This window comes from Typha latifolia, chromosome 1 (assembly GCF_019914945.1).
Source record: "Typha latifolia isolate L0001 chromosome 1, TyphaL0001v2, whole genome shotgun sequence".
NCBI classification, from domain to species: domain Eukaryota; kingdom Viridiplantae; phylum Streptophyta; class Magnoliopsida; order Poales; family Typhaceae; genus Typha; species Typha latifolia.
In genome coordinates this window covers 4,495,394-4,523,110 of record NC_133086.1, presented here as the reverse complement: position 1 = coordinate 4,523,110, position 27,717 = coordinate 4,495,394, and the positions used below count along the sequence as shown (strand labels likewise).

Below are 27,717 nucleotides of genomic sequence, written 5' to 3'. Positions count from 1 at the left end.
AAGATTCCTGCCAACAATCAAATAGTTATGCTACTATGGGATTGTTGCTATTGTCGTACGTTTCAGAGCGAGCCATTTGTTCTCTCTCCAAGTAGCAGCATCACGAAAATGAATAGAATAAATCATCATTGTTCGTATTTGCCTGGTACAAAAAAAAATGAATTTCCACTCCTCTCTACACATTATTCACTGCAGCGATTGCTGCAGTGAAATATCTAATGAAACAATAAGCACACTTGTAATACATATAATCTTCAATTTTATTGTTGGACATCATAAATAAATCAGTTCGCTGCACTCCATCACGATGATTTTTAATGGAAAGAGATTTCACAAAAATTTCCATCTAATCCACTAGCTCAACAATTTTAACAACCGAAGCGTCGCCTACTTTTTGGCACACAACGACACGGTCATGTTCCTTTAGTATTCCGGTTGCCTTGCCATAATCAAGGGTAACTCTCAAAACGGACTCATTGCTACCACTTGTAGACTCAGCCTGCCAAATCATCAAATGAGTGTATTAGGAGAAAAACATCTATTGACAAAGTCATTCTGAATATGGGAACAGTAACCCTCTCAGTTACAAACTAAGCAAATTCTGGGCAAGTTATTTAAACAACAATTTTCAAACTAGAAAAAAGAAATGGAACATCTAGAGAAACATGTATCAAAATAAAACTAAAACAGCGCATTCTGGATAGGATTGTTCATCGAAGTAAGCATCTATGCAAATATATACCTTAGAAATAGCATCATAATTATCTAAAACTCATTAGATCACAGAGCCAAAGGGTTTAAAGAATGATAATATCCACTTACAGGATGACGAGGATCAGCGAGCATAGGGAAAAGGCCTCTGACAATGAGTGACTGCCTGGCCTGCATTTCATGAAAAAAAAATATTGTCCTCAAGTGGATACACATGCATAAATGGAACTTCAAAAACAATACAGGAAGACCAAAATAGTAGCCTAACTTATACAGGTCGAAAGTTCACTTACTTCAAAAGCACCACTGAAAGTCCACCGAATTTGGTTTGATTTCACTTGGGGGATGACAACAGATAAAACAGGCATTGTAGGACGGTACTTTGCGATTAACCTACACCGTGTAGATATTTTTAGAACTTAGGTATATAGTATGCACTATAATATGGGAAGAACCATTTCAGTCTGATCTATATGCAGTACCTTGCAGCTCTTCCAGACGAAGTAAAGCAAATTATGAGAGATGCGTTAACTTTGATTGCAGCACGTACCTAGACAAGGAGCATCAACGGGATGGAAAAGATGAATATATGGATTAGATACAGCTAAAATGGTGGATCAAAAATGAAAGCTTATGAGTATGGACTATTAAAAAGGGAACTGGATAAAGACGCACAGCAGAGGAAGCAATAGATTCCAGGTGTGACATTGGTTCTCCAACATACTTCACTGTATTTTTGAAGTAAGTGTTCTGATTGAAAACCTTCTCTGCCTGTAAAAGTGATTTTGAAATGCCTGTCAAGTAAAATATTATAGAAGACCAGCGACATGCACTATGACTTGAGAAACTAACATGATATTAACAGAAGTCAGACTTCCTCTAAGTTGACAAGTCATAGATGGTAAAGAAGGTATTTCAACTACCAGAAATCAAGATTACAATTTAAGTTGGCTTTTTCCCAGATAATTTAACTAGATCTATGATATATAAAGAACTATGTGGATTCTAAGAAACTGAGGTTTCCCAATAACTGAGACAGAAATAAATTACTGAAAAAGAGAATATTTTGTGATTGAGGACTACATATTCCTTATATTTTATTTGGGAAGCCAACAACACACAGAAAATAGTCATAAAATCAAGTATAACATGATAAATTTTTCCTTAACCTAAGAAAAAAGTTTATTTTATATCTGTAGTTTTAGTGCATAGATGCATTGTTGACGCTTAGAAGAACATCTTGGCATCTCAAGCAAGTAATTTGAAGCTCTGAGAACAGGTCTCTGGATAAGTGAAAGTACCTCTGCACAAATTTTGCCCACAATTGAAATAGTTTCAACTGGGTACAATCCTCGGAGTGTTTCAGCACCTAGAAATACCGCATCACTTCCTAAAATATTGTATGGAGTACATCAATGAAAAATTAGTTATAAGTACTTCCAGTAGAAAGGATGAAACTTGACAAAGGGATAGACAAACAGTACCATCAAGTACTGCATTGGCCACATCAGTTGCCTCTGCACGAGTTGGTCTCAGGTTGTCAGTCATACTATCAACGACACGAGTAACTACTGCAGGCTTCCCAGCCATGTTACACTTGTAGATAGAAGCCTTTTGAAACAAGAAGACCTGTCAAATGCAAGAGATTATGTGAAGACATTCATAACAATCAGAATATGACAACAAGGAAGAATATAATTTTATAAACTGAGATAATTTTTAATTGAATTACATAACATTTTGTATTGCAATAAGATTGAAAGTCCTTCCAAAAACTCATATGAGAAAGTCATTTGGTATGATTGCAAATTCTTCAATTTCAATCTCTCATTGGTCAGATAAATTTTGCCTTTAACAATGTTTCTAATGTTGTATAGACATTTCTCCAGATCAATTCAACTATCTTAATTATCTACTTCGCCAATGGAAAAGCAGCAAAAGATAATATTTGGACGACAATGTCCAGAAATAACTTCCGCTCTTTTGGAATACCATTTTTATCTGTCAACTTTGTTGAAAATTTCCTCACCTTTTCAGGAGGGAGATCAATTCCCAGATTCCCCCGTGAAAGAATAATTCCATCTGCTTCTTGTAAAATCTCATCAAAATGGGTCATACCCTGCAACACATTAAAAAAAGTTATAACATTAAATCATGGAAATTAGTTCTTGCGACAATATCTTCTCATTTTTCCTTTCTAACTTGCCTCTATGTTCTCAATTTTAGCAAAAATCTGAGTCTGCCGAAGATTACGAAAATTTGCCAGAAATTCACGTGCCTGCATTCAACGATGAGATTCACAATGTTAATATAAAATTAATAATAGAAAAAGATTCTCTTGCACTAGCTCAACAAAGTCTAAACAAACTATCATGTAGATAACTAACCCCCACGAATAGCAGATAAAGCAACACAAAGACAAAATGCATGCAGAAAACAAAATTGAATTAGCCTTACATGTCGTACATCCTCTGCATGCCTTGTGTAGGATAATGAGAGGAAATCAATATTATTACGATCACCCCACTTACTAATAACCTGAAATAAGAAATGAGTGTTCAAGGGAATAGTAAGTATGATGATTATTCGATATGACAGTCTGAAACAATAATCTGCAAAGAAATCAGTATTTGCAGCAAAGAATAGCTGATGTGAATTTGATAGTCCTTCAAAGAGATTTAGCCGGATCATCAAGCACATTAATGGTAGAAAACTATAAAATTTGGAATTCAACATTGTAATGTAATTTACCGAAATCCAATGCAAAAAAGTAAGACAATGAATGAACAACTAATCCTTGCATAGTTAATTTTGAGTTTTGAAGAAAATAAAGCACTATTCAATTGAAGCAAGTTTCATAGGCTAAATTATTAGGTTTATAGACGAATTATTAGGCTTTGACGAAAATGAATGAACAACTAATCTGTATATTCCCTACAAATTATTAGGTTTGTATACAAATTTTCACCTATTAAAATAACAAATTCAAGTGAAGTGTTTCATAGGATTTAAATAACAAAGGACAAACAAGGATTTGAATATTCCAAATGCCAATGATAAAATCAACTTCAAGAATATAATAGTTACATCTTTGTCCTTGTCAGAAAGTGTAGGCAAATCAACATGCATTCGAGAAATATGTAGAGTGAAGAGTGAGCCGGCCAAAGTAGCAGAATTGTTTATCCTACAAACGACATCTTCCCCATTAATGGCAGTGACCTGCAGCAAAGAGGTGAAGTGATCAATAAGGAGGTCATGTCATGGCAATATGAAGATGATGTTTATGAAGGACATGAAAACTCCTATGGAAGGATTTGGATTACAACTTCAGAATATTCCAAGCTCTGATTTAGCTCGTATGAGATAGAAATGAAACAACTAAAAGTAAATCTGGTTGAAGACAATTAGATTCAACAGCTATTGCCTACTAAACAAGCCAAACTTATCCGCATGCAGTCTTGAACAGTGAACCCAGAGAACTATTAAGAAGCTATTAAAGGTTTAAGGTGCTGATTATAGTTAGATCTATCAATGATCTTACCTCCAGCCAAACTGAAGTAGTTTCACTTCCGGTGAATAGATACTGACCAATGAATATAGTGTCTCCAGGCTTCACAGACTGCAAGGTACAAATTAGATGAATATGATAAGATAAATAGAACAACTGAGCCGTAGGTAATATAAAAATGTACGACAAAATTGTGAGCATCATACTTACAACTTTACCATTTATAGAGGGAATGGTAACAATCTAGAAATTATTGAGTTTTATAATTTATACATTGCTTAATTTACAGAAAAATTTTCTCACCATTTTTGTCTCCTCAGTTTACATTTTTTTATTTCCGGAAAAAAAAGGAGTATTCGATGTCTATAAAAGCATTAGATTTTCTTAAACAATTTAAACAAAATATTGTAGTCTAGCTTCATATATGTATGCAAGTATGTATGTGTATTTGAAGGTTGAGATGGCTTGCCTTGGACAGCCCACCAAAGTTTACAGGTAGCAGCGCAGGAGAGGCTTCCTTGTCTTGGTCCGGAGTGAGGACGACAGATGCATTATTCTCAAGTGAGATTGCACGTTCGCTTTTATTAACAATCTGCAGCTCTGGGCCTACCGTGTCTAACATGAGCTGAAAGAAAGAGATGAAACATACATAAGAACGAACATGCAAAGGGGTTCAATTTAATGAACAATTGGAGATAAGGAGACAAATAGTTTCTTGGTGATAATCGATCAACTTACAGCGCAGAGCTTCTTGGTGCTCTTCACTGCCAACCTCAAGTTGTCAACAGTCTGTTGGTGGTAATCGATGTCTCCCCACGAGAAGTCCAAGCATGCCACTGCCACAAGAACATCAAGCTGCATTCTTAGGATCAATTCATCAAGCAGAAGCTAGACACACACAAAAAATCTCAAGTTTTTTCAAGTTTAAAGATCTAATCGTACCAGACATTCCAGCCCTGAGGCAAGCGGAGAGCACATCGACGCTACGGGACTGCGGGCCGAGGGTGGCGATGATCTTGGTCATGGCCGGGAAGAACCTCTGCATGCGTAATTGGTAAGAAACCCAACGGCTTAGTCTAAATAGAGCACACGTGTTACCTACCGGCTTGGAATGCTCGAGGATGGAAGCCATCCTGATGGGCTCGTCGAACTGCACGTGATTCGAATGCATCTTCTCCTTCGATCGATTGCTCGCTGCTCTGCTTCGTTGCGTTGCCTAAGGCGGGGAAGAGGGGAGAGAGAGAGAGAGAGAGAGAGAGAGAAAGAGAGAGATCAATGCCTCGTCCTGTACTCTTCTGGTGGTGAGATGGTGGTATATTTAAAGCGAAGTCGGAAGCAAAGAGAGAAGTTGATCTTTTTTTCCCTTTCATGAGATTCTACTCAAGTAGCTCTTAACTCTATGTGCGCGTCACGAAGTACATGAACGTGCCGAACCCATTTCCCCAGAAACCAGAGGAGTAATAGTGGGCGGTTTGTCCCCCCATTCCCCCCTGTTTTTAGTTTTTTTTTTCCTGTAAAAAGGAAAATGCGTGTCCGACTCGTAGATGCCCACGTATAAAATTAGTTTAGTTTACTTTAATTTTTTAGCCTCGAAGAGTCCCGAAGCTGAGATAGATAAAAGAGACATTCTTTCTTTCAGTACCAAACACTTGAAATTAATCAAGTTTTAACCAACATAATAAAATCCCTTAGTATGTGTTTTAAAACAATTAATACCACCGGCCGTGATAACGTTGTTCCTCCTCTAAGCCACTACATCATATCATGGAACCAAGCCACCACACCTATTAATTGGTACTGTAACTACAGTCCTTTCTTATTTATTTATTTTATTATGTAAATATTTATCATTTTAAGTCTGTTATAGAAAAATTACCTAGAAGTAAAATGAGTATTTCAGATAGATATCTTTTTATCTGAAGGCAAACCTAATAATTGATAGTTGGGCTCAAATGAGTTACGGAGGCCCACTGGAACGGAAGGAAAACTAAGACGAAATCGCAATCTATTGTTGAGATAGATTGATAGTTGAGCACCTACACTATAACATACACACACTACGTTTCCTTATAGTTGAATATTAGAGACTATTATAATTATATAAAGAAATCGCAATCTATTATTGAGAGACGAAAAATATCACAGCTCGATCTTATACAACATTCTCGTCAAAACAGGCCAAATCTAGATTCCAAACTTTGACCATGCCCGTTGTAATTTACCTAGAGCCAAATCTGAATACGAATGGAATTTCCACAGATTCCGTCAACAAAAAGAAAAGCATAGAAACTAACGGCTATCAAACTTGATTAAAGGCGAAGGTCCAGAGCAAAGGAATTTACTCATCCGTATTAGGACCATTCCACTATTAGTACAGAAGACAACCTGTCAGACCACCACCAGGATAACGAAAAATGAGACAGAGATCTACTATCACAATCACCAGTTTTGTCAATCAACTTTCATGTGAAGATTTTTCCCGATGAACTACTTGACATCCGGAACACAGATTTCATCAGCCATAAGCATCAACAACGAATAATAGAACCAGAGAAATAAAAATATATAACTTCAGAAATAGAACATCTCAAGACCATCACAAAATCATTTACTAAATCCTAATCAACAGAAAGACCCAATCCTTTTCTAGTTAATAGTGATGAAAGTCAGGTTGCCAGATGGAAAATCGAAAAGACCCAAAAATACCACATGATAATGACACCTTTAATCAGGTAATCATTTCCACAGGCACAACCATGCAGAACTAACCAACTCTAACATTAGCTACCATCCGTCGTAGAGCTGATGTTCAGAATCTCACTTAGCAGCGCTGTGCTTTGCTTTTGAATGAGCTTGAAGAGCATTTTCACTGTTAAAAGACCTGAAATGAGAGGGGCGCATTACCAATAATACCAAGTATATTCCAAAATACAAAGTGGAAATAGAAGTGTAGAAACATACTTGGTGCATGACTTGCAGGTAACAGAACCACCAGATTTTGGGGTCTGCTGCTTAGATTTATCATTGTTTGCAGGTGTCTTTCCAGCCTGTTTTGCAGGGTGAGGGGTCGCAGTATGGCCGCCTTTCTTGCCATCACCACCTGTTAGTACATCCTCATTCAGTATGCTTATGCCGGTGATTTCTACTAAAAGAGCTTAATACAGATTTAACTTTATACGGAACGAAGTAGAGGTCTTCTTTTATGTTAATTTCCACAAAGTTAAGAAAAGAGCACCTGTTTTTTGACCTGCAGGAGACACTAGCTTTGCCTTCTTCTCTGGAAGAGGTGTTTTGGAAGCAGAGCCAGCTGGTCTCTTGTTGCCAGCTCCAGCCTATAATAAAAGGAGCACCTCTATCAGAATATATGCGGGAAAATTTTCATCAGAGAGAAATGATATAAGACTATGGTAACACCTTTTTGGGAGTGGGAGTGGCTTCTTCATCTTCATCATCAGAACTGTCATCTTCATCTTCGTCATCACTATCATCCTCTGCTTCAATCATATCCTGCATGAATGTATTACAAAACTGTTAGGATTCCACATCCAGGGACAAAACTGGAATGCCACTAAAAATCAGACTCAATTTGTAATATGGCCCTTCAAGAAGGCCCACTATAAGCATCATGGAAGCAATCTGCATCAACTAGGAATTGACAAGTCCAACTTTGGAAGATGAATATATTATTGGAACCAGATAAACATAGATAGTAAAATGATGTTAGAAATTAAAAAAAAAATCTGAAAACAAAATAACAATAGGGCATAAGTAACATGCATCTAGATGGCCTAGAATATAACAAAATATCGTGCACCAACTAGGAATTCCCAGTAAAGAGTACCAAAGACGAGGCATCAAGTTAGTGCCTATCAAGATGGTCTTATTGTAGACACCAAATAATTTGCAGTGAGTAGAAAACCTGAACAAGTATATCACATACAATCATAAACAAAGATACAAAATATAAGAAAATGAAAAAGACCTTCACATTGAAATGTCAAAAGCAAGAAGCCTTGTATTAAGAAGGTAAATCCTCAGGTGAGAGGGATAGTGAGACTGCACTCATGACACGAGGGGGAGAGTTTAAGAATGAGGGTCAAAAGAGAAGAACCAAATATTTTGGCCTATAGCATACCTCATCACCCTCAGATTCATCTTCTCCAGACTCTTCATCATCATCCTCGTCAGATTCTTGTTCATCAGCCTTGATTGGTTTGCCTACTTTGGCTTTTGGCTTTGTTGCAGCCATATCTGCATTTGCAGTATTATCCTTAGCTGCTGCAGCCTTTTTCTTTTCATCCTTCTCCCCAGGTTTGCCTAAAAAACATTAAGATAATGAGAAAATAGCCTTCTACCAAGTAATTGTTGATATCAAACTGTACTGTTAACATAAGAGCTGCTAAAAATAACTGAAGTCATGGCATATGTAAGGGACCACAGGCGTGTTGTATTCTACTAAATTATGTACACGGAAACACTGAATTATGACATTATAGAGCTGAAGTTCGTAAAGGCCTACTGGTTTACAAGAGAAATACCATTTGATTTGAGATCTAATGGAATCTCCTCCTCCTCAGAGTCAGTATCTGGTAATAAGACATCATTTGAAAGGTATTATGATTGACAATCTAAACGATTAACTACGAAGCTAAGAGAAGAAAATATTGGTAGCAAAAATTTACCTGAAAAATCCGACGGCGTGAAGAAAATAGAAGGGCAGAGTCAAGGAAATCATCTGAGACAAGAAGTTGCAACAATGGTATATATTGATGTAAAATTATTTAAAATAGGAGAGAAAAGGATATTCATTATCTTCTGCAACTATAGTCTTATAACCGCAGAAATGGACACTAGTATTCTTTGAGCTGTGAGATAGTTCAAACTCCTTTTCAAATACTAAATCATATTGGATTTGAGCACATTTCTCCATGGATAATGTTCCAAGGACTAGCTTTTGGTTGTTGAATTTCACAAAAACTGGTACATTCTCATTTCCTTTGTCCTTCTTTGTTTCCCCTAGAGATGCCTACACAGTTAAATAGAGAACTAGTTAAGAGATAAAGATGCACTAGCATGGATATACATGAATAGGCCGATTAAAAAATGAACCTGTGAAAGATGCAAATATCTGTCCATGCCCGGTTCACATTTGACAGTCTCTCCAGGTTTGACTTCCACACCTGAACAATAAGTGCAGCAGATGAGAGACAATTGATATGCAGCTTTTACTTAGAATGAAGGCTACAAATGATATAAAAAAAAGCCTTGGAACGCTCAATATGCATAAAAACCAAGAGAAATATTTTAAAAAATAAAAAAAATGAACCTTTAAAAGAGAACAGCTTCTAGTCATTGTTTTCATTTTCATTTCTACAGTGCCATAAAGATTACCACCATTAAGTTCAATATTGTCATCTCGATTCTCTCTAAAAGGATGCAGCACAACTAAATGCCTACTGAAGAAGATTCTTCGTACGAGAAGAACACAAAAGGAGAGCAATCTGCAAATTTTTACGATTTCCATTTAGTTATCTTGGTTATCCTACCTAGTGGCATAACAGCAAGTTGCTCCTCTTTGTCTTATCCGTTCTGGTGATGCAAAGATTTCTAATTAAACTTATCCTACATGATGAAACTAGATACATACGTCAACATACCATATCCACTGATGAGATGATACCATCAAGGAGTAGGAAACCGAGTAGAAAAAATAATTTCTTTAAACCACCATCAAGGTGTGAAAGCAATCACGCAATCATTTGCTAGACTAACAATAAGCAGGAAGAACTTAATGCTTGAAACACGCACAAAATGCTTTGGTTCATCGATCACTCGAAAACAGCGAAAAAAACGAAACACCTAAAAATGATAAGTAAATCACCAAAACGACCACGAAGTGAACAGAGAAGAAGGAAACACGAAGTAGTGGAGGGCAACGTTTACCCCAAAACTCCATGGCGAACGAGGAGAAGAGGAGGCTGGAATCACTGAGAAGGGGCGGCTGGGAGAGAGGAGACGAAGAGAGCTTGAGAGGGTTTAGGGTTGAGGCTTTGGAGTCCCTTTTAAAGACATTCGAAACCCTTCGTCCCTTTCCATAATGAGCGCCGAGAGATACTTAGCGGGCTAAAATCTGATCCGTTAATGGTGCCTTACGTTCGGTTGATGGATGAGATTTCAGCCCATGGACTTATCAAAATGCATCTAGAAGTTTCTTTTTTGATTATTATTATTATTATTATTATTATTATCCCATAGAATTACCATAGGATTTCTTTTTTTTTTTTATTTAATTTGTTTTTCTTGAGTTTAACCAATCTCATGTCCCCAAAATACTACCTTATAATATTATTTTTAAATTATTTATTAAAATACTATAGTTGTTGTCATACAAGCGACCACATCAGTGAGGTAAATTTAAAAAGCCAGTTACCAAATTACTTCTTAGAACAGTGATTCATATAGTAACGTATTTAAAAATACGGCATTTTATTGTCCTAATGAAGTTGTTTTAAATCAATAGAAGAAGTTACTAATTGAGAGAGTAACTTTATAAATCGCTTTATATAAAAGTAATTTTACTTTTTTTAAAAAAAATTATGTGGTGGCTTACTTGATAAAACTGTGGTAGTTTGGTAAATTATTTTAGAATTATAGTAAAATGGTGGTAAGCTTGAGGAAGAATAATAGTTTGATCACTCTGCATTGTGTATCTCCCCTCAAACCCTCTACTCCTCCACAATATTTCGTAAACAAAAATAAATAAATAAAAACCATAGCTCTTTTCTTGAAGACAATTCCACACTTAATAAAAAGAAAAGAAAAGAAATATATGAAGAAGAGAATACCGCCTGAGCTTTTCTGGAGGCATATGTTTACTCAAAGCAAAAGGACATAGCAGGAGGAATACAAATGAGATTATTCATCTAAATTCAGAGCATTTAAGTTAACATGTTAATTAGAACACTAGCTCTCAAGAGTTGGAGCTCAAGAATTTCATCTAAACCTTTACACCTCCAGTAAATCTCAAGCTTCCTCATCATTATATAAGCTTTGATTTCTTTTTTGTTTCTCTCAACATTAGCAATGAAGGGATAGGGCAGCTGCAGTTTTGTTGACATGTTTAAACTTCCATAACTACTCAGAAATGGATCACAGCATAGTGAATTATCAGAACAAATGCTACAAAGTTGCATGACTATAAATCATACAATTCTGAAATATTATCACTTGTGGTCGATGGATAGCATCTATTATTAAGAAACTCTCTGTAGAATCAGCACCAAAAGCGAGCAGAAAACCTTACCTGAATTTCAGAACATTAGCGAGCTTTCCAAGGGTATAAGCATCTGAGAATATTAGACATCATTCCATATCTCCTTCTCATCTCCTTATGCAAGGATCAGCAAGGATAACAACATCACATACGCAAGGACAACAATGGCACCTATATTCTGACTTGCTATAGGGTACACCAATGCCTTCCGTCTTTGCAGCAGGTAGTTTGCAAGGAGTCTTGCTGCCAGATCCAGACTATACATCAAAAGGGAACGAGCACTTACATAAGAAGAAATACAGGATAATTCTGATCAGAGAGAAGTAATATTAGGCTATGATTTTCTGAGATTTGCTCATTCATGTACCTCTCAGAACTTCCATGTTGATCTATACCATCACTATCATCCTCTGCTTCACAACTCCTGCATGAAAATAAATATACACAGAAAAATGAGCATCCAACATGCAGCAGCAAAACTGACCACTGATCTGAAATGCTAACCAATGCAATGATTCAATTTCTAATATAGCCCCATCATCACGAAGTAATCTTCACCAACTAGGAATCCCATTAATCCATTTGGAACATAAATATACTGTTGGAAATGAAAAAGATATGCAAGCGTGGAAAAAAGAAAAGATGTTAACATAAGATAACAAGATATTTGGTTGGAAAGCAAATGCATGGAGTTGCATCTCTAGATATCTATATCAGCACTTGCATATTTTGACTATCTAGATGGGTCTACTTTTAGAGTTAGATATCACCATGTATTTGGCAGATACTAGGAATCCCCAGCGAGTATATTTGAGATAGGATATACTTATCAATGCATTAGTTTGAAAAGGTAAATTCACAAATTAGTGCATGTCTGGATGGTCTATTATAAGAATAGCCAAGTAAATTACGTAAGTACTAATCCGCAACAAGTTTATAACATCATCTGGAATAAATAGACAAAACAAGTAGATCTGTAACACCTTATCATTTTTACCGTTGTCATCTTTATCTTATCAGCCTTGTTTGGTTTGGTTTGTTTCTCTGTATTTTTGTCTTGACAGCTGCCACATCTGCAACACCTGCTGCTACATTTTTCTGTATCCTTCAGCTGCTTTAGGTATTGCCTGTTCATCCTTTTCCCTCGATTTGCCTGAAAGATCATTAGGAAAATGAGAAAACTACCAACAACAAACTATTAAAGATTCACATACCAGCATGACACCTGAATTCTTAAGGCTCCCAAAAAAACCCTGGTATCATGAATACGATAAAATATGTGAATTTTCATAAGTTTAACGTTGATGATGCATAGTCTGAATACTACCGGAATCCCTGGTATTGCACAATGTGCAATTAGCAAATTGATGAACACATTTAACACTATTGATTAACATAGCCTGAAGAGTACTGATGCGCAGCGGAACACTGTCAAGATGCATTTATGCATCAACGGCACCACTCAGTGACAGCAGGATACTTGCACATATATTACATGCACGTCTTATCGCACCAAAAGATCACAATAGATTTGCTCAATTACATGAAGGGGGCATGCCCATTCTTCATTACATGCTAACAAGCCAATATATTCCCGAAATGATAACAAGCAAATATATTCCTAAGACACAAAATGAGGGGCTATGGACATACAAAAGCATCTAAGAGCCAGATGTTTCTTGATCGCAAGATCTCTTATTGTGTCCAAAACCATGACATTTTGAGCATTGCTTTTGCCTTTTAGTTTCAACCTCCCCAACTGATGGTTCCCTACTTTCACTCTCGTGAACTTTCTTCCTTTTAGTTCCGACCTCGATGACCGATGGTTGGCTACTTTCCTCCCCACGAACTTCCTTAACTGCTTTTGCCCATGCACGATAGGCTTTCCAGTAGGTAATAGTCACGCCATACTTGTCTTGTATAAGTGTTTGAATCATCTTTGGTGTAAGTTTCTCATCAGCAATAACTTGCTCATGGACTTCTTCCGAAACAAAATCACTCGTCATCTGTCTATGGCTACGTCCCACTACTGATGTGTTACATGTGTGTCGATCAATAAACTTCTTTATCCCAAAAGTTGCAACACCAAGTATTTTTCTAGCTTTTATCATCCATGGACATCCGTGAGAGCTACAACGAGCTACAACCTTATCATACCCAGATTTCACAGGCTGATACTCGAATCTGCGTGTAATAGCATATGCTCTCAGAGCCCTCTTGAATTCATACATCCCTTGAAATTGTTGGCCAACATATAAATCTGTGGATGAATTATGTGCCTCACTCTCTGCTTCTGTCGAATGAAATTTGACAACATACTCATCGCGCAAGTCCTTAAAATGTGCCTCCGATGTATTTGGACCATTGCTTGCATCAATGCCTACGGATAGATTCCCCTGCCCTCCTTCACAATCATGCAAAGGATCGAGCGAATCAAGAGGCACAGTCTCGGGGATTGTTCCTTCACAAACTGTGTTGTCCGATCGAGTTTCGGTGTCATCTCTTCGATCCTCCGACCCTTGTCTACGAAAATTACGTCTAAAACAAATAAAAAGTAAGCACATTGCATGACAATTTATGCATCAAAGCAAGAAACGAGGCAATAAATGGTTGCATACCTTACGATCGGCCTATTGAGTCTTCTCGCGAACATCCGGATCACGGTAGATGCCTGCGAGCACAAAGAGAACATCGCAGCCGCGTCCCTGTCATCTTGCACGTCGACGAACGATTCGAATGCCTCGGTCGGATATAGATATCTCAACTCGACATCAAAATCCTGCTGATCCCCGTGCATCAACTCGCAGAAATGCGATTTGAGCTGCTCGTACGAGGTGTCCCTCGGGACATCCAAAAGCTTACAGGTTCCCCCAATGTAGGTGACCTTCTTCTCCTTCGATTCCACCTTTCCGTCGAAATGGCAAAGGAGTTGGACCGTGCCCATGAAGCAGGGGAGACGAATGAGCTTTCTTGCACTGGGCGGAGTTAGGTCAAAATTTTAAGTGCCCGACCGTCCCTTTTCTGCAAATTAAATTGGAAAACAACCTGTACTTGTAATTCAAAACGAAAAATAGAAAAGAATTAATGGCGACAGATGAAGGGAAGAAGAAGCGGCAGCGGAGATGGGAGGTAGAGAGAGAGGAGGCGGAGCGATAGAAGGGTTTTTTTTTAATATTTTGTTTTGTCTTTTAAAGAGACCGGTTTAATATTAACTCATTTATATTTAACAAGTCACTGTTGTACAGCTTAAACCGGCGTGGGTTCTGACAGCAATACTTTGCCATTCGTTCTAATCTAATTAGAGTGAGTGAGACGGGAACCGAGATCAAGATCTAAGTTGACGGAAGCGAGAGCGAGAGAGAGAATCGATGGAGGTGGAAGCTGCTACGCTCGCTGCGTTGGTCCCTTCCTGGAACTCTGTAAGTGTACACATAGCGAAGAATCCCTAGCTTCCTCTCTTTGCGTCACGGTTTCTTCTGCATCGCTCTATGGTTGCAGGTTCTCCTTTTGGTTTCGTACCTTGGGTACTTGGCCTTCGCTGCCTTGGTCCTCCCAGGCAAGGTTGTTCCCGGAGCAGTTCTAACCGATGGCTCTCGTCTCCGCTATCCTTGCAATGGTGCTTATATATTCTTTCTTTGAATCTTGTTCTTTCTCATTCGGCTTCCCTGGCGCGTATTGTTGTGTATCTTGACATGCTCGGTTAGTAATAGAATTGAAAGACTCCACTGAGGTGCCCGTCGCTTGAGTACTAAAGGTAGCGTTACCTCACAAGGCGTGCTGACTTTGGTGTGTCGGAGAGTGCCCACCAAATGTTTGTGAAATTATCCAAAAGGTCCCTCGACTGATGGTCGATCAATTTCAAGTTTGTGACTTCCGTGATGAAATAAGGCTGATATAGTTGGTAACAGGTTAGATATCGAATGAAGTTTCCAGAAGGGCAGAAGGGTGTGCTTTTTGTTACTTTTCACAACTACCGTTTCAATTTTGACTTTTGAGGGCCTTTTTGGCAGCTAAAGATCCCACAGGATCACAAAGGAGTCCCTCTTTCCTTGGGAAACTCCTACATGTGGGAATTTCTTTTTTTAATACCGAAGTGTTTGGATGACCTTTTGTGGGAAGACTTTCTCATGAGGGACAATCTTTTCCTAAGGAAATGAATAGTCCACTCTCAGCTCATTTGTTTTCCTATCCTATGTTTTGGGTTGAAGAAACCTCATACCTTCTCTCTTTCTATCTCACCCTCTCCTTCTCACCCCCACTCTCCACCTCTGGTTCATAATGAGAAAGCACAATTATGATGTTTGGTGATTGTTAACATTTATTTAGAAGAGTACTTCTCAATTGTATGTTCTGTGTATATTTTGAACCTGAAATGTGAGAGTTCTAATTTCACAGAATCTATTTCAATTAATTTAAGATTGTTGTTGACTTCTTCTTTTGTGACGTCATAATTCAAGTTCTTCTATATATAAATAATGTTTATAGTTTTCTTGCATTAATTCAGTAATTTGTGGAATATCAATTCTCAACCTTTTACCCTCGTCCATTGCCTTTTCTCAGGACTACTAGCGCTCTTTCTGTTGCTGGCACTTATAGTCACTGGAGCTTATATGGAATGGATGTCTATTACGGTATATCTCTCCTCACTTACCCAGATGTTTGAAAGTTATGGAGAATTTAGTTAATAACAGACCCTCTCCAGCGTCATCAAAACTTGAAATTGTTCCTAGTTCTCTCTTGGAATTCATTTCTTTGAGGCTATGTCCTACCTCTAGATATTCAAATGTAGATGCAGACAATCATCTACTAAAGATGTTTCGCTACACATGTTCCCTAATAATCCGCATACCGAGCTTATTCTTCATTTAGATCCATGGTTAAATAATGACAACGATGAGCACTTAACCATACCGGTAATTTTTGTCTTTGAAGTTCAAGTCTTACAAGTCAACATTTAGCTGAAGTTGTCTTGTTCATAAATGCAGGTCATAGCTGACAAGGGACTCGAGCTGTTATCGTCAACTTTTATCTTCAGCCTTTTTGTGAGTTTTCCACAGGATCAGAATTCTGGTTTTATGAAATATCATTTGGGTCATTTAGGCAAATTGATTAATATATATTATGGAGATTCTAAATTAACCTCTATGATGGCAATCTCATATCTTTTTGTTCTACTGAGCCTGATAGACAACAAGACAAATCTACCTGATCATCTGATATCATGCTAATGGCTAACCATTAGACTTGAGGAATAGAAGTGCACAGTGATAAATCCATAAGGATTCACATATGGCTTAGCATATTGGTTCATACTCTGGGATAAACATTATGCGATGCATTAATTGTTGTTATGAGTGAAACATCCTTTAAGGTTTAATTGTCACCTCCAGATTTCTGGTATGTTTCCTGGCCTGCATGCACTTAGCAATCACATTGAAATCTTGTTCAACTCTACATACTAATTAATTATGGATCTGTAGCTCAAAGGTAATCTCTCGTGATAAATTTTAAGATTTTGACATTCATCTTAGCAGCCCATGTTTGGTCTTCACTATTAGGCCTGCCTATATCTACTTGACTTTCAGAGATTTAATTGTTCTGGGAATAAAGGACTTATAGGGATGCATTTTGATGTCAAAAGATATATGAAGGGAATAGGTATAAAGGTAGGCACATATCCAGTTAAGTATATTAGACCATTTGAAGTTGAACACTTGAATGTATTTGCAAAGAAGCCCATCAAATGAAAGGAATTAAATCTCAATGCTACTGTACCTAAATGTTGGTATGTTAACTGTTTATGTCATGAGTGCTGTTGTGTCATGTTTGGCAGTATCACATAAGCAAGATTTGATATTTGAAATCCAGCTCCCTATGCTGTTTAATGCATGCATATTGACACAATAAACTAATGATATTCAAATGTGAACCAAGTTAGTTCCATTTATTACAGGTGAACTATTTTCCTTCTAGGTAAGAGCTAATCCTCTTAAACAGCTTAACTATCAACGGTCTTATATGATTGATAAACTTGAATCAGGTTTCTTTGGTACTTTATGTTGCTGGCTCCAGTTCCCGTAGTCAGAGTTCCTCTTTAAGGCCACATGTTACCGGAAACTTCATACACGATTGGTACTTTTAAGAACTGTATGTCTTAATTTGTTCTCTTACTGCTTACGAACCTGTTAAGGACCATTTTCAGTCTCTTGATGAAAAGGTTGGTTTACTTCCCTTAGTATCATGTAACATATTCTCATTGCAAATTAGCAATGTTACAATGTTTTGATTTTGTCCCTTGCCATGCCTGTTATAGTTTCTGCTGATGGTAGAATGTGGCCTTCCTAATATGCCAAGTTGTTACTTGTATATCTAGTTTCTTATTGCAATTTCTGGAGTACCCTGAAAGTTGTAGTAAGTAGGACCTGAATGTTGCGATCCGGACTTGATGAGGAGGGTGGAAGGGGCTTGGCAATAGTGGAATCGATTTGGGGCTGAGATAGATTTTGGGTAGAACTTTAAACGTTGATTTTAGACAATTTAGCCGTTGGATGGACCTAAAATTTGGGTTATTGTCGCTCTCGAAGATAGCTTTTCAATGAATCCAAGATCGTGAGAATCAGATGGATAGATAGTGAGATATTGATCAAACAATGGACGCTGGTCGGAGATGGCAGATCAACTTGAGGTGATATCTAGAGTTTCTTTGAGGATTTCATAGTAGAAGTAGTAGAAGGTTGGCTTAGGGGAGAAAGGAGGAAGAAGAAGGGGGATGGGGTCCAATCCTCGAGGGGGGGAGAGAGGGTTCAGACTAACGAGGAGGGAGGGCGGCGCCTCGGTGGTGGCCAATGGCGGTGGCTAGGATGAAGGAGGAGGGGTAGGTGAGAAAGAGTGAGAGAGCTGACTAGTGAGAGCTTAGAGTCATTGTCAATATCCCTAATGTGGGTGCTCATCACACTATTTAATGGCAACCTTAGATCCAAGTCAGTTAGGCCCATGACTAAGGAGCCTAATTATATAATGCAGAATTTAACATAATTTAACCCAACAAGTGTAGAAAATAAGTAAATAACAATGCAGGAAATAAAATAAAAGTGCTCGATTGAACTAACTAGACCCCTCCAAGTTGGGTCATAACATTGAAGAAATGATCTTCTAATTTATGCCTTTAGAAGACTTGAATAAAGATTCTTTTGTCTATGTTATATGCAGGTGAAATATCCATCAGTGTCATTTGCTTTTGAGCCAGACATGGTTAATTTCTAATCATTTTGTGGAATTTACTACAAAAGCCTTTTGTTTTTACAAATGATATTGTTGTGAGGATGAATCTGACAATTAAGATTGTTATAGTTTTCATAGAGAAGAACTTTAACTTGATACAAATAGGATTAGATATTATGTAACTTGGCATCACACACACATACACTAACCATCTTTCACAACTCTAAACAGAAATTGTATGTGCTACTTCAGTTACTTTTGTAGTTCTTAATCTACTGAAAGAGGAGACATATTTAAATGTTTCTACTTGTCCTCACCTCTCTATCTCTCTTTCTCACACATACACATGCAAACACTCTTTTCTTTTTTTCATTATGATCTTCTATCTCATTTATCCAACTTCTCCCTTGTTTTTTAGAAAAAGAAAATCTAGAATAGCCAAACTGGCCCACAGGACATCCTTCGCTTGGATCATTTGTCCAACAAGGTTGACTATGCTACTTCCATCAAATCCACGATATTTCTCATCTAATATTCATCATCCTTCTTCTCACTTTGCTTCCCGCTGTCATTCCTCGTAATGGTTCCATTTGTTCCCTCTCATCTGACACTTGCCTTTTGCTACTTGAATGAAAGTTCCTATAATGTTGACTATATATATATATATACACGCGTGCGTGTGCGTCTCAAGTAACTTTTTAGTTATCTAAGACAGTGGTCAAGGGACAGAAGAATCTTTTCCCATTTGACCAATATTTCATGATATCATTAAGATTTCTTTCTACATCTCCAATAGGGGAATTCTATGGTAAGAGATGATGTGATGGTGTCAATTTTCTTTAGTTTCTGCATGCATGAAGTTTCAGAAGATTGTTGCTAATTCCAAATTCGACATTGTGTTTCATAGGTGGTTTGGGGTACAGCTTAATCCTCAATTCATGGGAGTTGACCTCAAGTATGTACTCTACTCTTTTCTGTAAAGAGGCCTACTCTTTTTATCATCTATTAAGATTTGTAGTAAGTGACGAAATTGGCGATCTCCATCAATAAGCATGAGTACTGTAGCTTCTCTATTCATGGAACTTTATACTGTTAAACTTTAGTGGACAAGTAGTGATGCAAGCATGTGAGATGATCAGCAAGACTGGTACTGCATTAGAGTCTTTGACCATTCTGATCATGAAAGTTTTGGCACTCCTAAACTTAGAGAATCCTCCATCTCATCTATGTGGCATTTTGACAAGCTGTCTACCTGGATTCTGACCTTTCATGAACTCAACAAGTAGTTTTGTCCTAAGTATGATGTTAAAAGTTGGGGCTTGTGGCATATGTTTTTTGATTGGCTTGAATTATATATAGAGCTGGATATATAAAAGATATAATTCGTTTTCCTGTTGACTACACCATTCGGCTTGGCTTTAGGCCCTGACTCACTTTCTGTGGATGAACCTTGTATATATATTTTTTTTTATTTTTCTTTTTCTTTTTCTTTTTCCTACTTCCATGCAGAAGATAACCACAACGGGTTGTGTTTTTTCTAGCTTTTGTTCCTTCAGAAATGGTAAGATCTTTGGCACAAGAAGAGGCTAAAACTTCGGAATTCCTCATCAGGTTCTAGGAAGCCATTCATATTGCTGGCTTGATTTGGTTTATAGGAAAAATGAAAATTGAGTATGTTTATCGAGCTTAGCTAGTTCTGGCCTATAATAGATCCAAAAGTTGGGTTCTAGTGCCTCATATTTAGACCTCTGCTTTTTGTTTTTTTTTGTATTTAAAATTATTATAGAAGTCAAATTAGAGGAGTCAACCTTTTTATCATTCTGGCTAATTCTATTTTCCACAAGAACTCCCCTACAATATCGTCATTGTCTGGAAATCTTGCCAGGTCAAACTTGGTTTGACATAAGCCATGGCCCTGCCAGCTAGGGAGCTTTTGATTTCAGTGCCTATTTTATCTTCCAAGTTTAATTTTGTTGATAATGTTACAACTAAAGCGGTAGTGTAGAACCTTCAAATTGTAGAGATGCTTTCCGAGTTCCAACTTGATTACTGAAATAAACTTCGGATGCCTTAATTTCTAACTATTGTCATTTCATGCCATTTATTTACTTATAATCAGTGGTAGCCAAATCTTTCCCTTACCTGTATGGGAGCAATAATAAACAACAGAACAAGGAAACCCATTTTGGTCTACCTTTTGTGATAATATATATTTATGCATTCATATTTTATCTCAGTAACTATAGCTCATCTTTTGTAGGTTCTTTCTTATTAGAGCTGGGATGATGGCATGGTTATTAATCAATCTTTCTGTGTTGGCAAAAAGCTATCTAGCTGGCACTGTCAATATCTCAGTCATTCTCTACCAGATTTTTTGTGCGGTATTGCAGGATCTACCATTTCATGTTGTTAAAAGATTATGTCACCTCAATTTACTAAAACATTACTTTTCTCTTTTCCCTTGTAGGTGTACGTGATAGACTACTTCTACTATGAGGAATTCATGACTTCCACGTATGTGCTTCTTGTTGGCTTTTTTCCATTATAAAGAAGTCCTAATCACTTGCTAATTTAATGTTTCTGCACAGTATTTGTCCATGTCCTATCAAGAAATTGAACCAGTATTTGTACTGTTCTTACCTGTGGTCTAATGTGGGATAGTGGTTGTCCATTAAAATATTTCCTTCAGGTTTATTTTTTTGGCATTTAGCAAAGGTTTCTTCTGAAAGTTGATGGGTTTTCTTTATTTTACTTTTTCATTATTAATAGTGATAAATGATAATGTTAAGAACCCTGAACATTTAGAGATACTAACTAGATCATCATTTTTAAGTTCAAGAAGGTTCCTATTAAATATGGAAATAGACCTAGATAAACAGTAAAGAGTTATGAACTTAACAACTTGCATTTACCTTTTGCAGATGGGATATTATTGCAGAAAGGTTGGGCTTCATGCTGGTGTTTGGTGATCTTGTTTTTGTTCCTTTCACGTTTAGTATACAGGTACATTTGTATTCACTTTGCCCTTTTTAACAGCTTTGAACATCTCGATGATTAATTTGTTTGATTTAGCTGTTAGTATATGCTACAATGCAAATAATGATTTAATTCAACTGGATATTGCATACCCTCGGACTTGCATCAAATAACTCCTGTAGCTTAATTATATGACGATGGGCTTCAACCTTATGTTGCATCTTTTACTTGAGTATGTTGTAAAGGCAATTTATTTAGCACTAATTTGCTATCCCATGAATCACTCTGCTGGTCCAGGGTTGGTGGCTTTTAAAGAACGAAGTAGAGTTACCAAAAGTTGCTGCTGCAGCCAGCTTCTTGGTTTTTGTGATTGGGTAGAATCATACTGTTTCCTTAGTTAATATACTTGGTTTTAAGTAATACATCTCCTAATATTCTTTTGTATGATCTTGTGTTTCTTCACATGCAACACAGCTATCAAGTGTTTAGAGAAGCTAACAAACAGAAGTATGTATTCAAGAAGAACCCCAAAGCTGACATATGGGGCAAACCTCCCAAAGTTATAGGAGGGAAGTTGCTTGCTTCTGGTTACTGGTAATTTCCTGAACAGTGTTATCTAAGGTCCTCTTAAGCAGTATATGTTGCCTTTACTGTTTAATTATTGCAACCATATTGAACATGTCATTTGAGGAAAGTTAGAGCTTATAATGTATCCCATGGCATCTCTATTTTGTGAAATCTTGCTCATTTAGAAATTGACATCATCTTTGAATACCCCTGTTCTAGACCGTTTCAGTCATTTTTAGGGCGTAACTTGTTTGTGTGTGCCATCGATGTAGTCTGTATAGAACTTTTTTTTGTTTTTGTGAAAGGGGAGGTGTATTAATTAAGAACCAGGATTACAGTCAAAATCACTGGCCTCAGCAGTTAAAGCCATACCAAAGGGTCCGGAAAGACCATCATTGTAGTCTGTATAGAACTTGGAACTCCTGTGTTGTGTACTTATATATCAAGTGTTCATGGATATACTCGTATTTGAGGGTTCATATTGTTCTGGTTTTTATTCTGGATGGTATACATTGCTAGTATGTGTTTCCTGATGGTTAAAAAGGTAGTTATGTTTTTTTAATTATTCTTTGATATCCTACCAAGTTGGGACGTCGGATTCCAGGAATACAAGGAAAGCGTAACAAAAGTGCTTGTGCTAGACAACAAAACCTACACATGTTCAGCTGAATAAGCAAAATCAGATAGGTTGAGAAAATTAGACTCATGTTAAGGCTTGAATATACAAGTGGCTGAGTCTTATCATTGTAAAATGAGCTGGGTTGGGATATCCTAAGTTTTGCAAATGGGTCAAGCTATGAGTTTGAGGATGTTTGACATGACCATAACTTGGGCCGACTTAACCTATTGCGACCTCTAGTTATCAGTTTTTGAGAGAATACTCTGCTCGCGGTTTATTACTAGGGTTACGTGTTGATCATTGATCATTGTTTGGCCATGAACTTGTTCATCTGATGTAGGGGAATTTCAAGGCACTGCAATTACCTTGGAGATTTAATTCTAGCTCTTTCATTCAGCTTGCCATGTGGAGCAAGGTGAGTCCTTCACCCATTTTTCATATTTCTCAACTTTGTGACAATATAAACTATAAGATTAACTATTGCCTTCTTGCAGTTCTGTGATTCCATACTTCTATCCAATCTATCTTTTTATTCTACTTATATGGAGGGAGAGAAGAGACGAAGCAAGGTGCTCGCAGAAGTACAAGGAAGTCTGGGTAGAATACTGCAAGCTCGTCCCATGGAGGATATTTCCCTATGTGTATTAGAAGCATTATCTTGTTGCTCATTTGTTGAGAAAAAATTGTACCGCTGAATATTCAGCAAAGGCTTCCATTTATTGGCATTTTAGAGATGAGCAATGAACACTTATTAATAATTAGATCGTGGCTAAGAGTTTCTGACCAAACTAGACCTATTTTAAACTTTATTTGTCAACATAGATTACACTCCAAACTTAATAATAAATAGAGTCTATTTTACTATAACTTTGTTTAAAATACTATATTGTTAATTGTTTTATCCAGTCAAATGAGAAAACACCGTTCATATAAGCATTTTTTTTTCAAGTAAAATGCTGACATAAATATGGAAAGTTACGTATTTTATTATTAAAAATATTAAACTATTTAATATTTTATTAAGATGCTGAATTATTTATTTTTGTAGATCATGATATTATAATTGATAATTTATTTTAGTTATAAAATATTTATAAGTTGGAATTATCTAATCATTCTTTGTAGCTAACTACGCTTAACATCATTAAAAAAAAATATAGCTCCTTTAAATTTTACTTTTAAATTCTTGTTCAGTTTTTCCTAATAAAATGCTCACCTCATTAGCATTTAATTTTAGTAACATTTTACTTAGAGATTTTTTTTGGTATTAAGTTTAATATAGAGTCTATTTAAACATATAAGTTTTGAACGAGGGCTAGTTTGGTCAAAAACTCGGTGGCTAGGTCAGAACATTCACATCAAGAACAGATGCAGGGAAATAGTTACTTTTGATAGAAGATGCATGGAAGTCATTATTATTATTATTATTACGCTAGGCTTGCTTGACTACATCACAAAATTGTCATCCTTTATGATTAGTCGTCTTCGATTCTTTTTCTTTCCATGTGCCGATGCCCAATGCATCTGATACGTTAGAAACAAATACTAGTGAAGGCTGTCACTAGTTTGGACCCAACCACGTCATAGCAGCAGTTACGTTAGCTGTAAACTATTGACCATGATTACCCACCCGAGTAAATGTTCATGAGTTTGCATAACTTACGAGTTAAAGCAAACTTTTAATTTGGTTCAAGACTTTAAGACGGGATTCAGCCTTTAAAAAATAGAGTAATGGGATTTGGTAATCTTAAATTTTTTTTTTTTAAAGGATAAAATTGTAAGTGTTTCGTCCATTCAAATATATGCTTACTAGCCTAATCCATATATATCTGTGAAATAATAATATTATAAGAAGAAAAAAAATGAGGGATGGAAGAATAGAAAGATGAGAAGAGAAGAAATGATAAATTCTATCTTAAAAAAAGGTAATTAAATATATAAGAAGAAGATGTGGGTCAAAAGCTCCAGTTCAGAACCAAACTGTAGGTCATAAATTCCAGTCCCTGAGTCCTTTAACTACGCTTTCTATATCATCATCATACGGAGCCGTCTCTCATTTTCTTTTCTTTTTCCTTCTATTTCAGCATCCATAGCTGCTAGTCTACGTGTGGGTTTCCAGAATCAGATGAGTGGACTGGTGGGGGTTAGAAGTCAGAAGTGCGTACAGTTTGAGCTCAATCTAATCTAACTCGGAAATCTTTTATTCCGATTAGTAGTTCCTTCGAGTCTTCGATCGATCCCACCACCACCAAAAACATCACAAAACACGACACGACAAAATGGATGGGTGTGGTGGTAGGTAGACGTGAGACTTTCCTTTCCTTTCCTTTTTATCTTTTTTATTTATTTATTTTTTATTTTTTAATTTTTAATTTCTCCTCTCTCTTGTCTTCTCTTCTCTTGTCTTCAATTGACTGTTCCTCCTAACTTTGTACATTTTCTTTGTACCACCAACCCCCACCTCTCTCTCTCTCTTCCTCCTTCCTAACGCCCCCCTCTCTCTGCTGCCGTATAAAATTCTCATCAATCCCCAGTCCCTACTCTTTTTCTCTCAGCTTGAAAGGGCTCTTCTCAAGCTTGCCAAAATCCACAATACTAATAACAGGGGAAGGAGAAAATATATTTTAGTAACTTCTTCTTCTTCTTCTTCTTCTTCTTCTTCTTCTTCTTCTTCTTCTTCTTCTTATAGTTATAGTTAGCTGTTCCTTAATAAGTATTCTTCTCATGCGGATGTCGCCGCTCCTATCCTCTCCGCCGAATCGGGCGGCGGCTCTACCAGTAGCGGGTTTGTGCAGCCATAGAAACCGAAAGATCCGCTTCCAACAAATCCGATCCATCTACCATGCCGACTCCTCGTCCTCGTCGGCTTACTTCCCGGGCGCCGCCATCGGCTTCAACCGCATCCAATGGCAGACCTCCTGTGCCATCCTGGCGAGCAAGGCCATGGTCTCCCAGAAGCAACACGAACACGACGGGAACGGGAATGGGAATGGGAATAACAACGACAAGGAGGAGGAGGAGGGGGAGGAGGAGGAGCAGCAGCAGCAGCAGCAGCAAAACTTGAAGACGATTCCGGCGAATTCGATGATTAATGGTTCATCGTCGACCTTAGATCTGGTGCCGGTTTCGAATCTTCCTCGTCCACTGTCCATCGCCGACCTCTCCCCAGCCCCGATGCACGGTTCCACTCTGCGCGTCGCGTACCAGGGCGTCCCCGGGGCCTACAGCGAGGCGGCGGCGGGGAAGGCGTACCCTAACTGCGAGGCCATCCCCTGCGACCAGTTCGAGGTCGCCTTCCAGGCTGTCGAGCTCTGGATCGCCGATCGCGCCGTCTTGCCGGTGGAGAACTCCCTCGGCGGCAGCATCCACCGCAACTACGACCTCCTCCTCCGACACCGCCTCCACATCGTCGGCGAGGTCCAGCTACCCGTCCATCACTGCCTCCTCGCCCTCCCGGGCGTCCGTAAGGAGTACCTCACCCGCGTCATCAGCCACCCGCAAGCCCTCGCCCAGTGCGAGCTCACCCTCACCGCCCTCGGTCTCAACGTCGCCCGCGAGGCCTTCGACGACACCGCCGCCGCCGCCGAGTACATCGCCGCCAACGTCCTCCGCGACACCGGCGCCATCGCCTCCGCCCGCGCCGCCGAGCTTTACGGGCTCCAGATCCTCGCCGACGGGATCCAGGACGACTCGAGCAACGTCACCCGGTTCGTGATGCTGGCCAGGGAGCCGATCATACCCCGCACCGATCGGCCGTTCAAGACGAGCATCGTCTTCGCTCACGACCGCGAGGGCACGTCGGTGCTCTTCAAGGTCCTCTCCGCCTTCGCCTTCCGGGACATCAGCCTGACCAAGATCGAGAGCCGGCCGCACCGCCACCGCCCCATCCGGCTCGTCGACGACGCCAACGTCGGCACCGCCAAGCACTTCGAGTACATGTTCTACGTGGATTTCGAGGCGTCCATGGCCGACGTCCGAGCCCAGAACGCGCTCGCCGAGATCCAGGAGTTCACCTCCTTCCTCCGTGTGCTCGGTAGCTACCCAATGGACATGACCCCGTGGATCACCACCACCAACAATAATGGCAATAATAATGGCACTTCATCATCCCCTTCATCCCCCGGTTGATCGATTTGTTCTTCTAATTTGCTTCTTAAATGAAGTATTAAAAACTTTAAAAAAAGAAGAAGAAGATAATTTATGGGCCGCCGATTCCAGGATTTCGTGGGATCGGCGAAACGAGTTCTATACTCTGTTTTTCCTCCTTGTATGCTGCTGATGTTTGTATAATACTTTTGCTCGCAAAATTTGATAAGAAGTGCATCAATAATAGTTCATCGTTTTTTTTACTTCCTTCTTTGAATCCGACTGGTTGAGTCTATTTATTTTTCTACTTGAAATTTTCTCTCTGACAGAAGTGTGTACTTCCAAATTAAATTTAAGAGATAATAATAATAATAATAATAATAATAATAAAGAATGGGAGAAGAGGAGGAGGATCACACCGAGTGTGGTAGGTGGTAATTTGGTAGGTAGCAGCTGCCTCGTTGTAAGAATTATTAGGTGGAGGGGGGGGGGGGGAGTTGCACGAGCTGATACTTAATTAACCATTTACAAGAAAGCTTAGTGCAGGATTAGATTGTCATCCACGTCATAGCTGACGTAGAGGTTAGCTTTAAACCCTTTCTGTTTTTATTTTTTTAATCTTTGGTTTCGTTTTATCTGTTTGTCTTCTACGATAATCTTGACGATGTTGCTCGCATATGACTAAGAGGATGTTGATTATTTTAGAACTCAATCAGTCAACTTGGAGGTGAACTTCCCATCCCACTAGTTAGTTTT

General features: G+C 38.2%; 5 protein-coding genes across 6 annotated transcripts; 2 read left to right on the top strand and 3 right to left on the bottom strand.

Annotated features, from left to right (window-relative positions):
• Positions 1-100: 100 nt before the first annotated feature.
• LOC140792335 (pyruvate kinase 1, cytosolic-like) lies at positions 101-5,688 on the bottom strand. The gene is made up of 16 exons (XM_073143284.1): positions 5,322-5,688; positions 5,162-5,258; positions 4,958-5,055; positions 4,689-4,844; positions 4,253-4,330; positions 3,799-3,930; positions 3,169-3,249; positions 2,918-2,989; positions 2,741-2,830; positions 2,196-2,340; positions 2,013-2,101; positions 1,387-1,482; positions 1,194-1,261; positions 1,005-1,104; positions 823-882; positions 101-499 (listed from the first exon to the last, which is right to left on the bottom strand). Exons 1-16 carry the CDS (start codon positions 5,388-5,390, stop codon positions 347-349), a joined length of 1,584 nt encoding a protein of 527 aa, XP_072999385.1. The 5' UTR covers positions 5,391-5,688; the 3' UTR covers positions 101-346.
• Positions 5,689-6,758: 1,070 nt separating this feature from the next.
• LOC140800780 (histone deacetylase HDT2-like) lies at positions 6,759-10,315 on the bottom strand. Its single transcript, XM_073155631.1, has 10 exons — positions 10,163-10,315; positions 9,329-9,399; positions 9,025-9,245; positions 8,902-8,918; positions 8,758-8,805; positions 8,355-8,536; positions 7,634-7,726; positions 7,455-7,551; positions 7,181-7,319; positions 6,759-7,100 (listed from the first exon to the last, which is right to left on the bottom strand). Exons 1-10 carry the CDS (start codon positions 10,173-10,175, stop codon positions 7,037-7,039), a joined length of 945 nt encoding a protein of 314 aa, XP_073011732.1. The 5' UTR covers positions 10,176-10,315; the 3' UTR covers positions 6,759-7,036.
• A 1,039-nt stretch (positions 10,316-11,354) lies between these two features.
• Positions 11,355-14,745, bottom strand: LOC140792982 (uncharacterized). 2 transcript variants are annotated; one of them, XR_012109855.1, is made up of 5 exons: positions 14,111-14,745; positions 13,146-14,030; positions 12,490-12,645; positions 11,860-11,916; positions 11,355-11,749 (listed from the first exon to the last, which is right to left on the bottom strand). XR_012109855.1 is itself a non-coding variant. In XM_073144270.1 (2 exons), exons 1-2 carry the CDS (start codon positions 14,434-14,436, stop codon positions 13,154-13,156), a joined length of 1,203 nt encoding a protein of 400 aa, XP_073000371.1. In that variant the 5' UTR covers positions 14,437-14,745; the 3' UTR covers positions 12,997-13,153. The 2 variants fall into 2 exon arrangements, 1 of the variants encoding a protein (XP_073000371.1); XM_073144270.1 differs by lacking the exons at positions 11,355-11,749; positions 11,860-11,916; positions 12,490-12,645 and having other exon boundaries at positions 12,997-14,030.
• Positions 14,737-23,663, top strand: LOC140792991 (delta(14)-sterol reductase). Its single transcript, XM_073144287.1, has 13 exons — positions 14,737-14,911; positions 14,991-15,108; positions 16,053-16,123; positions 16,478-16,534; positions 17,533-17,624; positions 19,621-19,668; positions 20,974-21,094; positions 21,181-21,227; positions 21,635-21,716; positions 21,987-22,063; positions 22,164-22,283; positions 23,216-23,290; positions 23,370-23,663. Exons 1-13 carry the CDS (start codon positions 14,861-14,863, stop codon positions 23,521-23,523), a joined length of 1,113 nt encoding a protein of 370 aa, XP_073000388.1. The 5' UTR covers positions 14,737-14,860; the 3' UTR covers positions 23,524-23,663.
• A 1,544-nt stretch (positions 23,664-25,207) lies between these two features.
• On the top strand, positions 25,208-27,224 carry LOC140796820 (arogenate dehydratase 1-like). Its single transcript, XM_073149955.1, has one exon. The coding sequence runs from the start codon at positions 25,600-25,602 to the stop codon at positions 27,001-27,003; it is 1,404 nt and encodes a 467-aa protein (XP_073006056.1). The 5' UTR covers positions 25,208-25,599; the 3' UTR covers positions 27,004-27,224.
• The last annotated feature ends 493 nt before the right edge of the window (positions 27,225-27,717 follow it).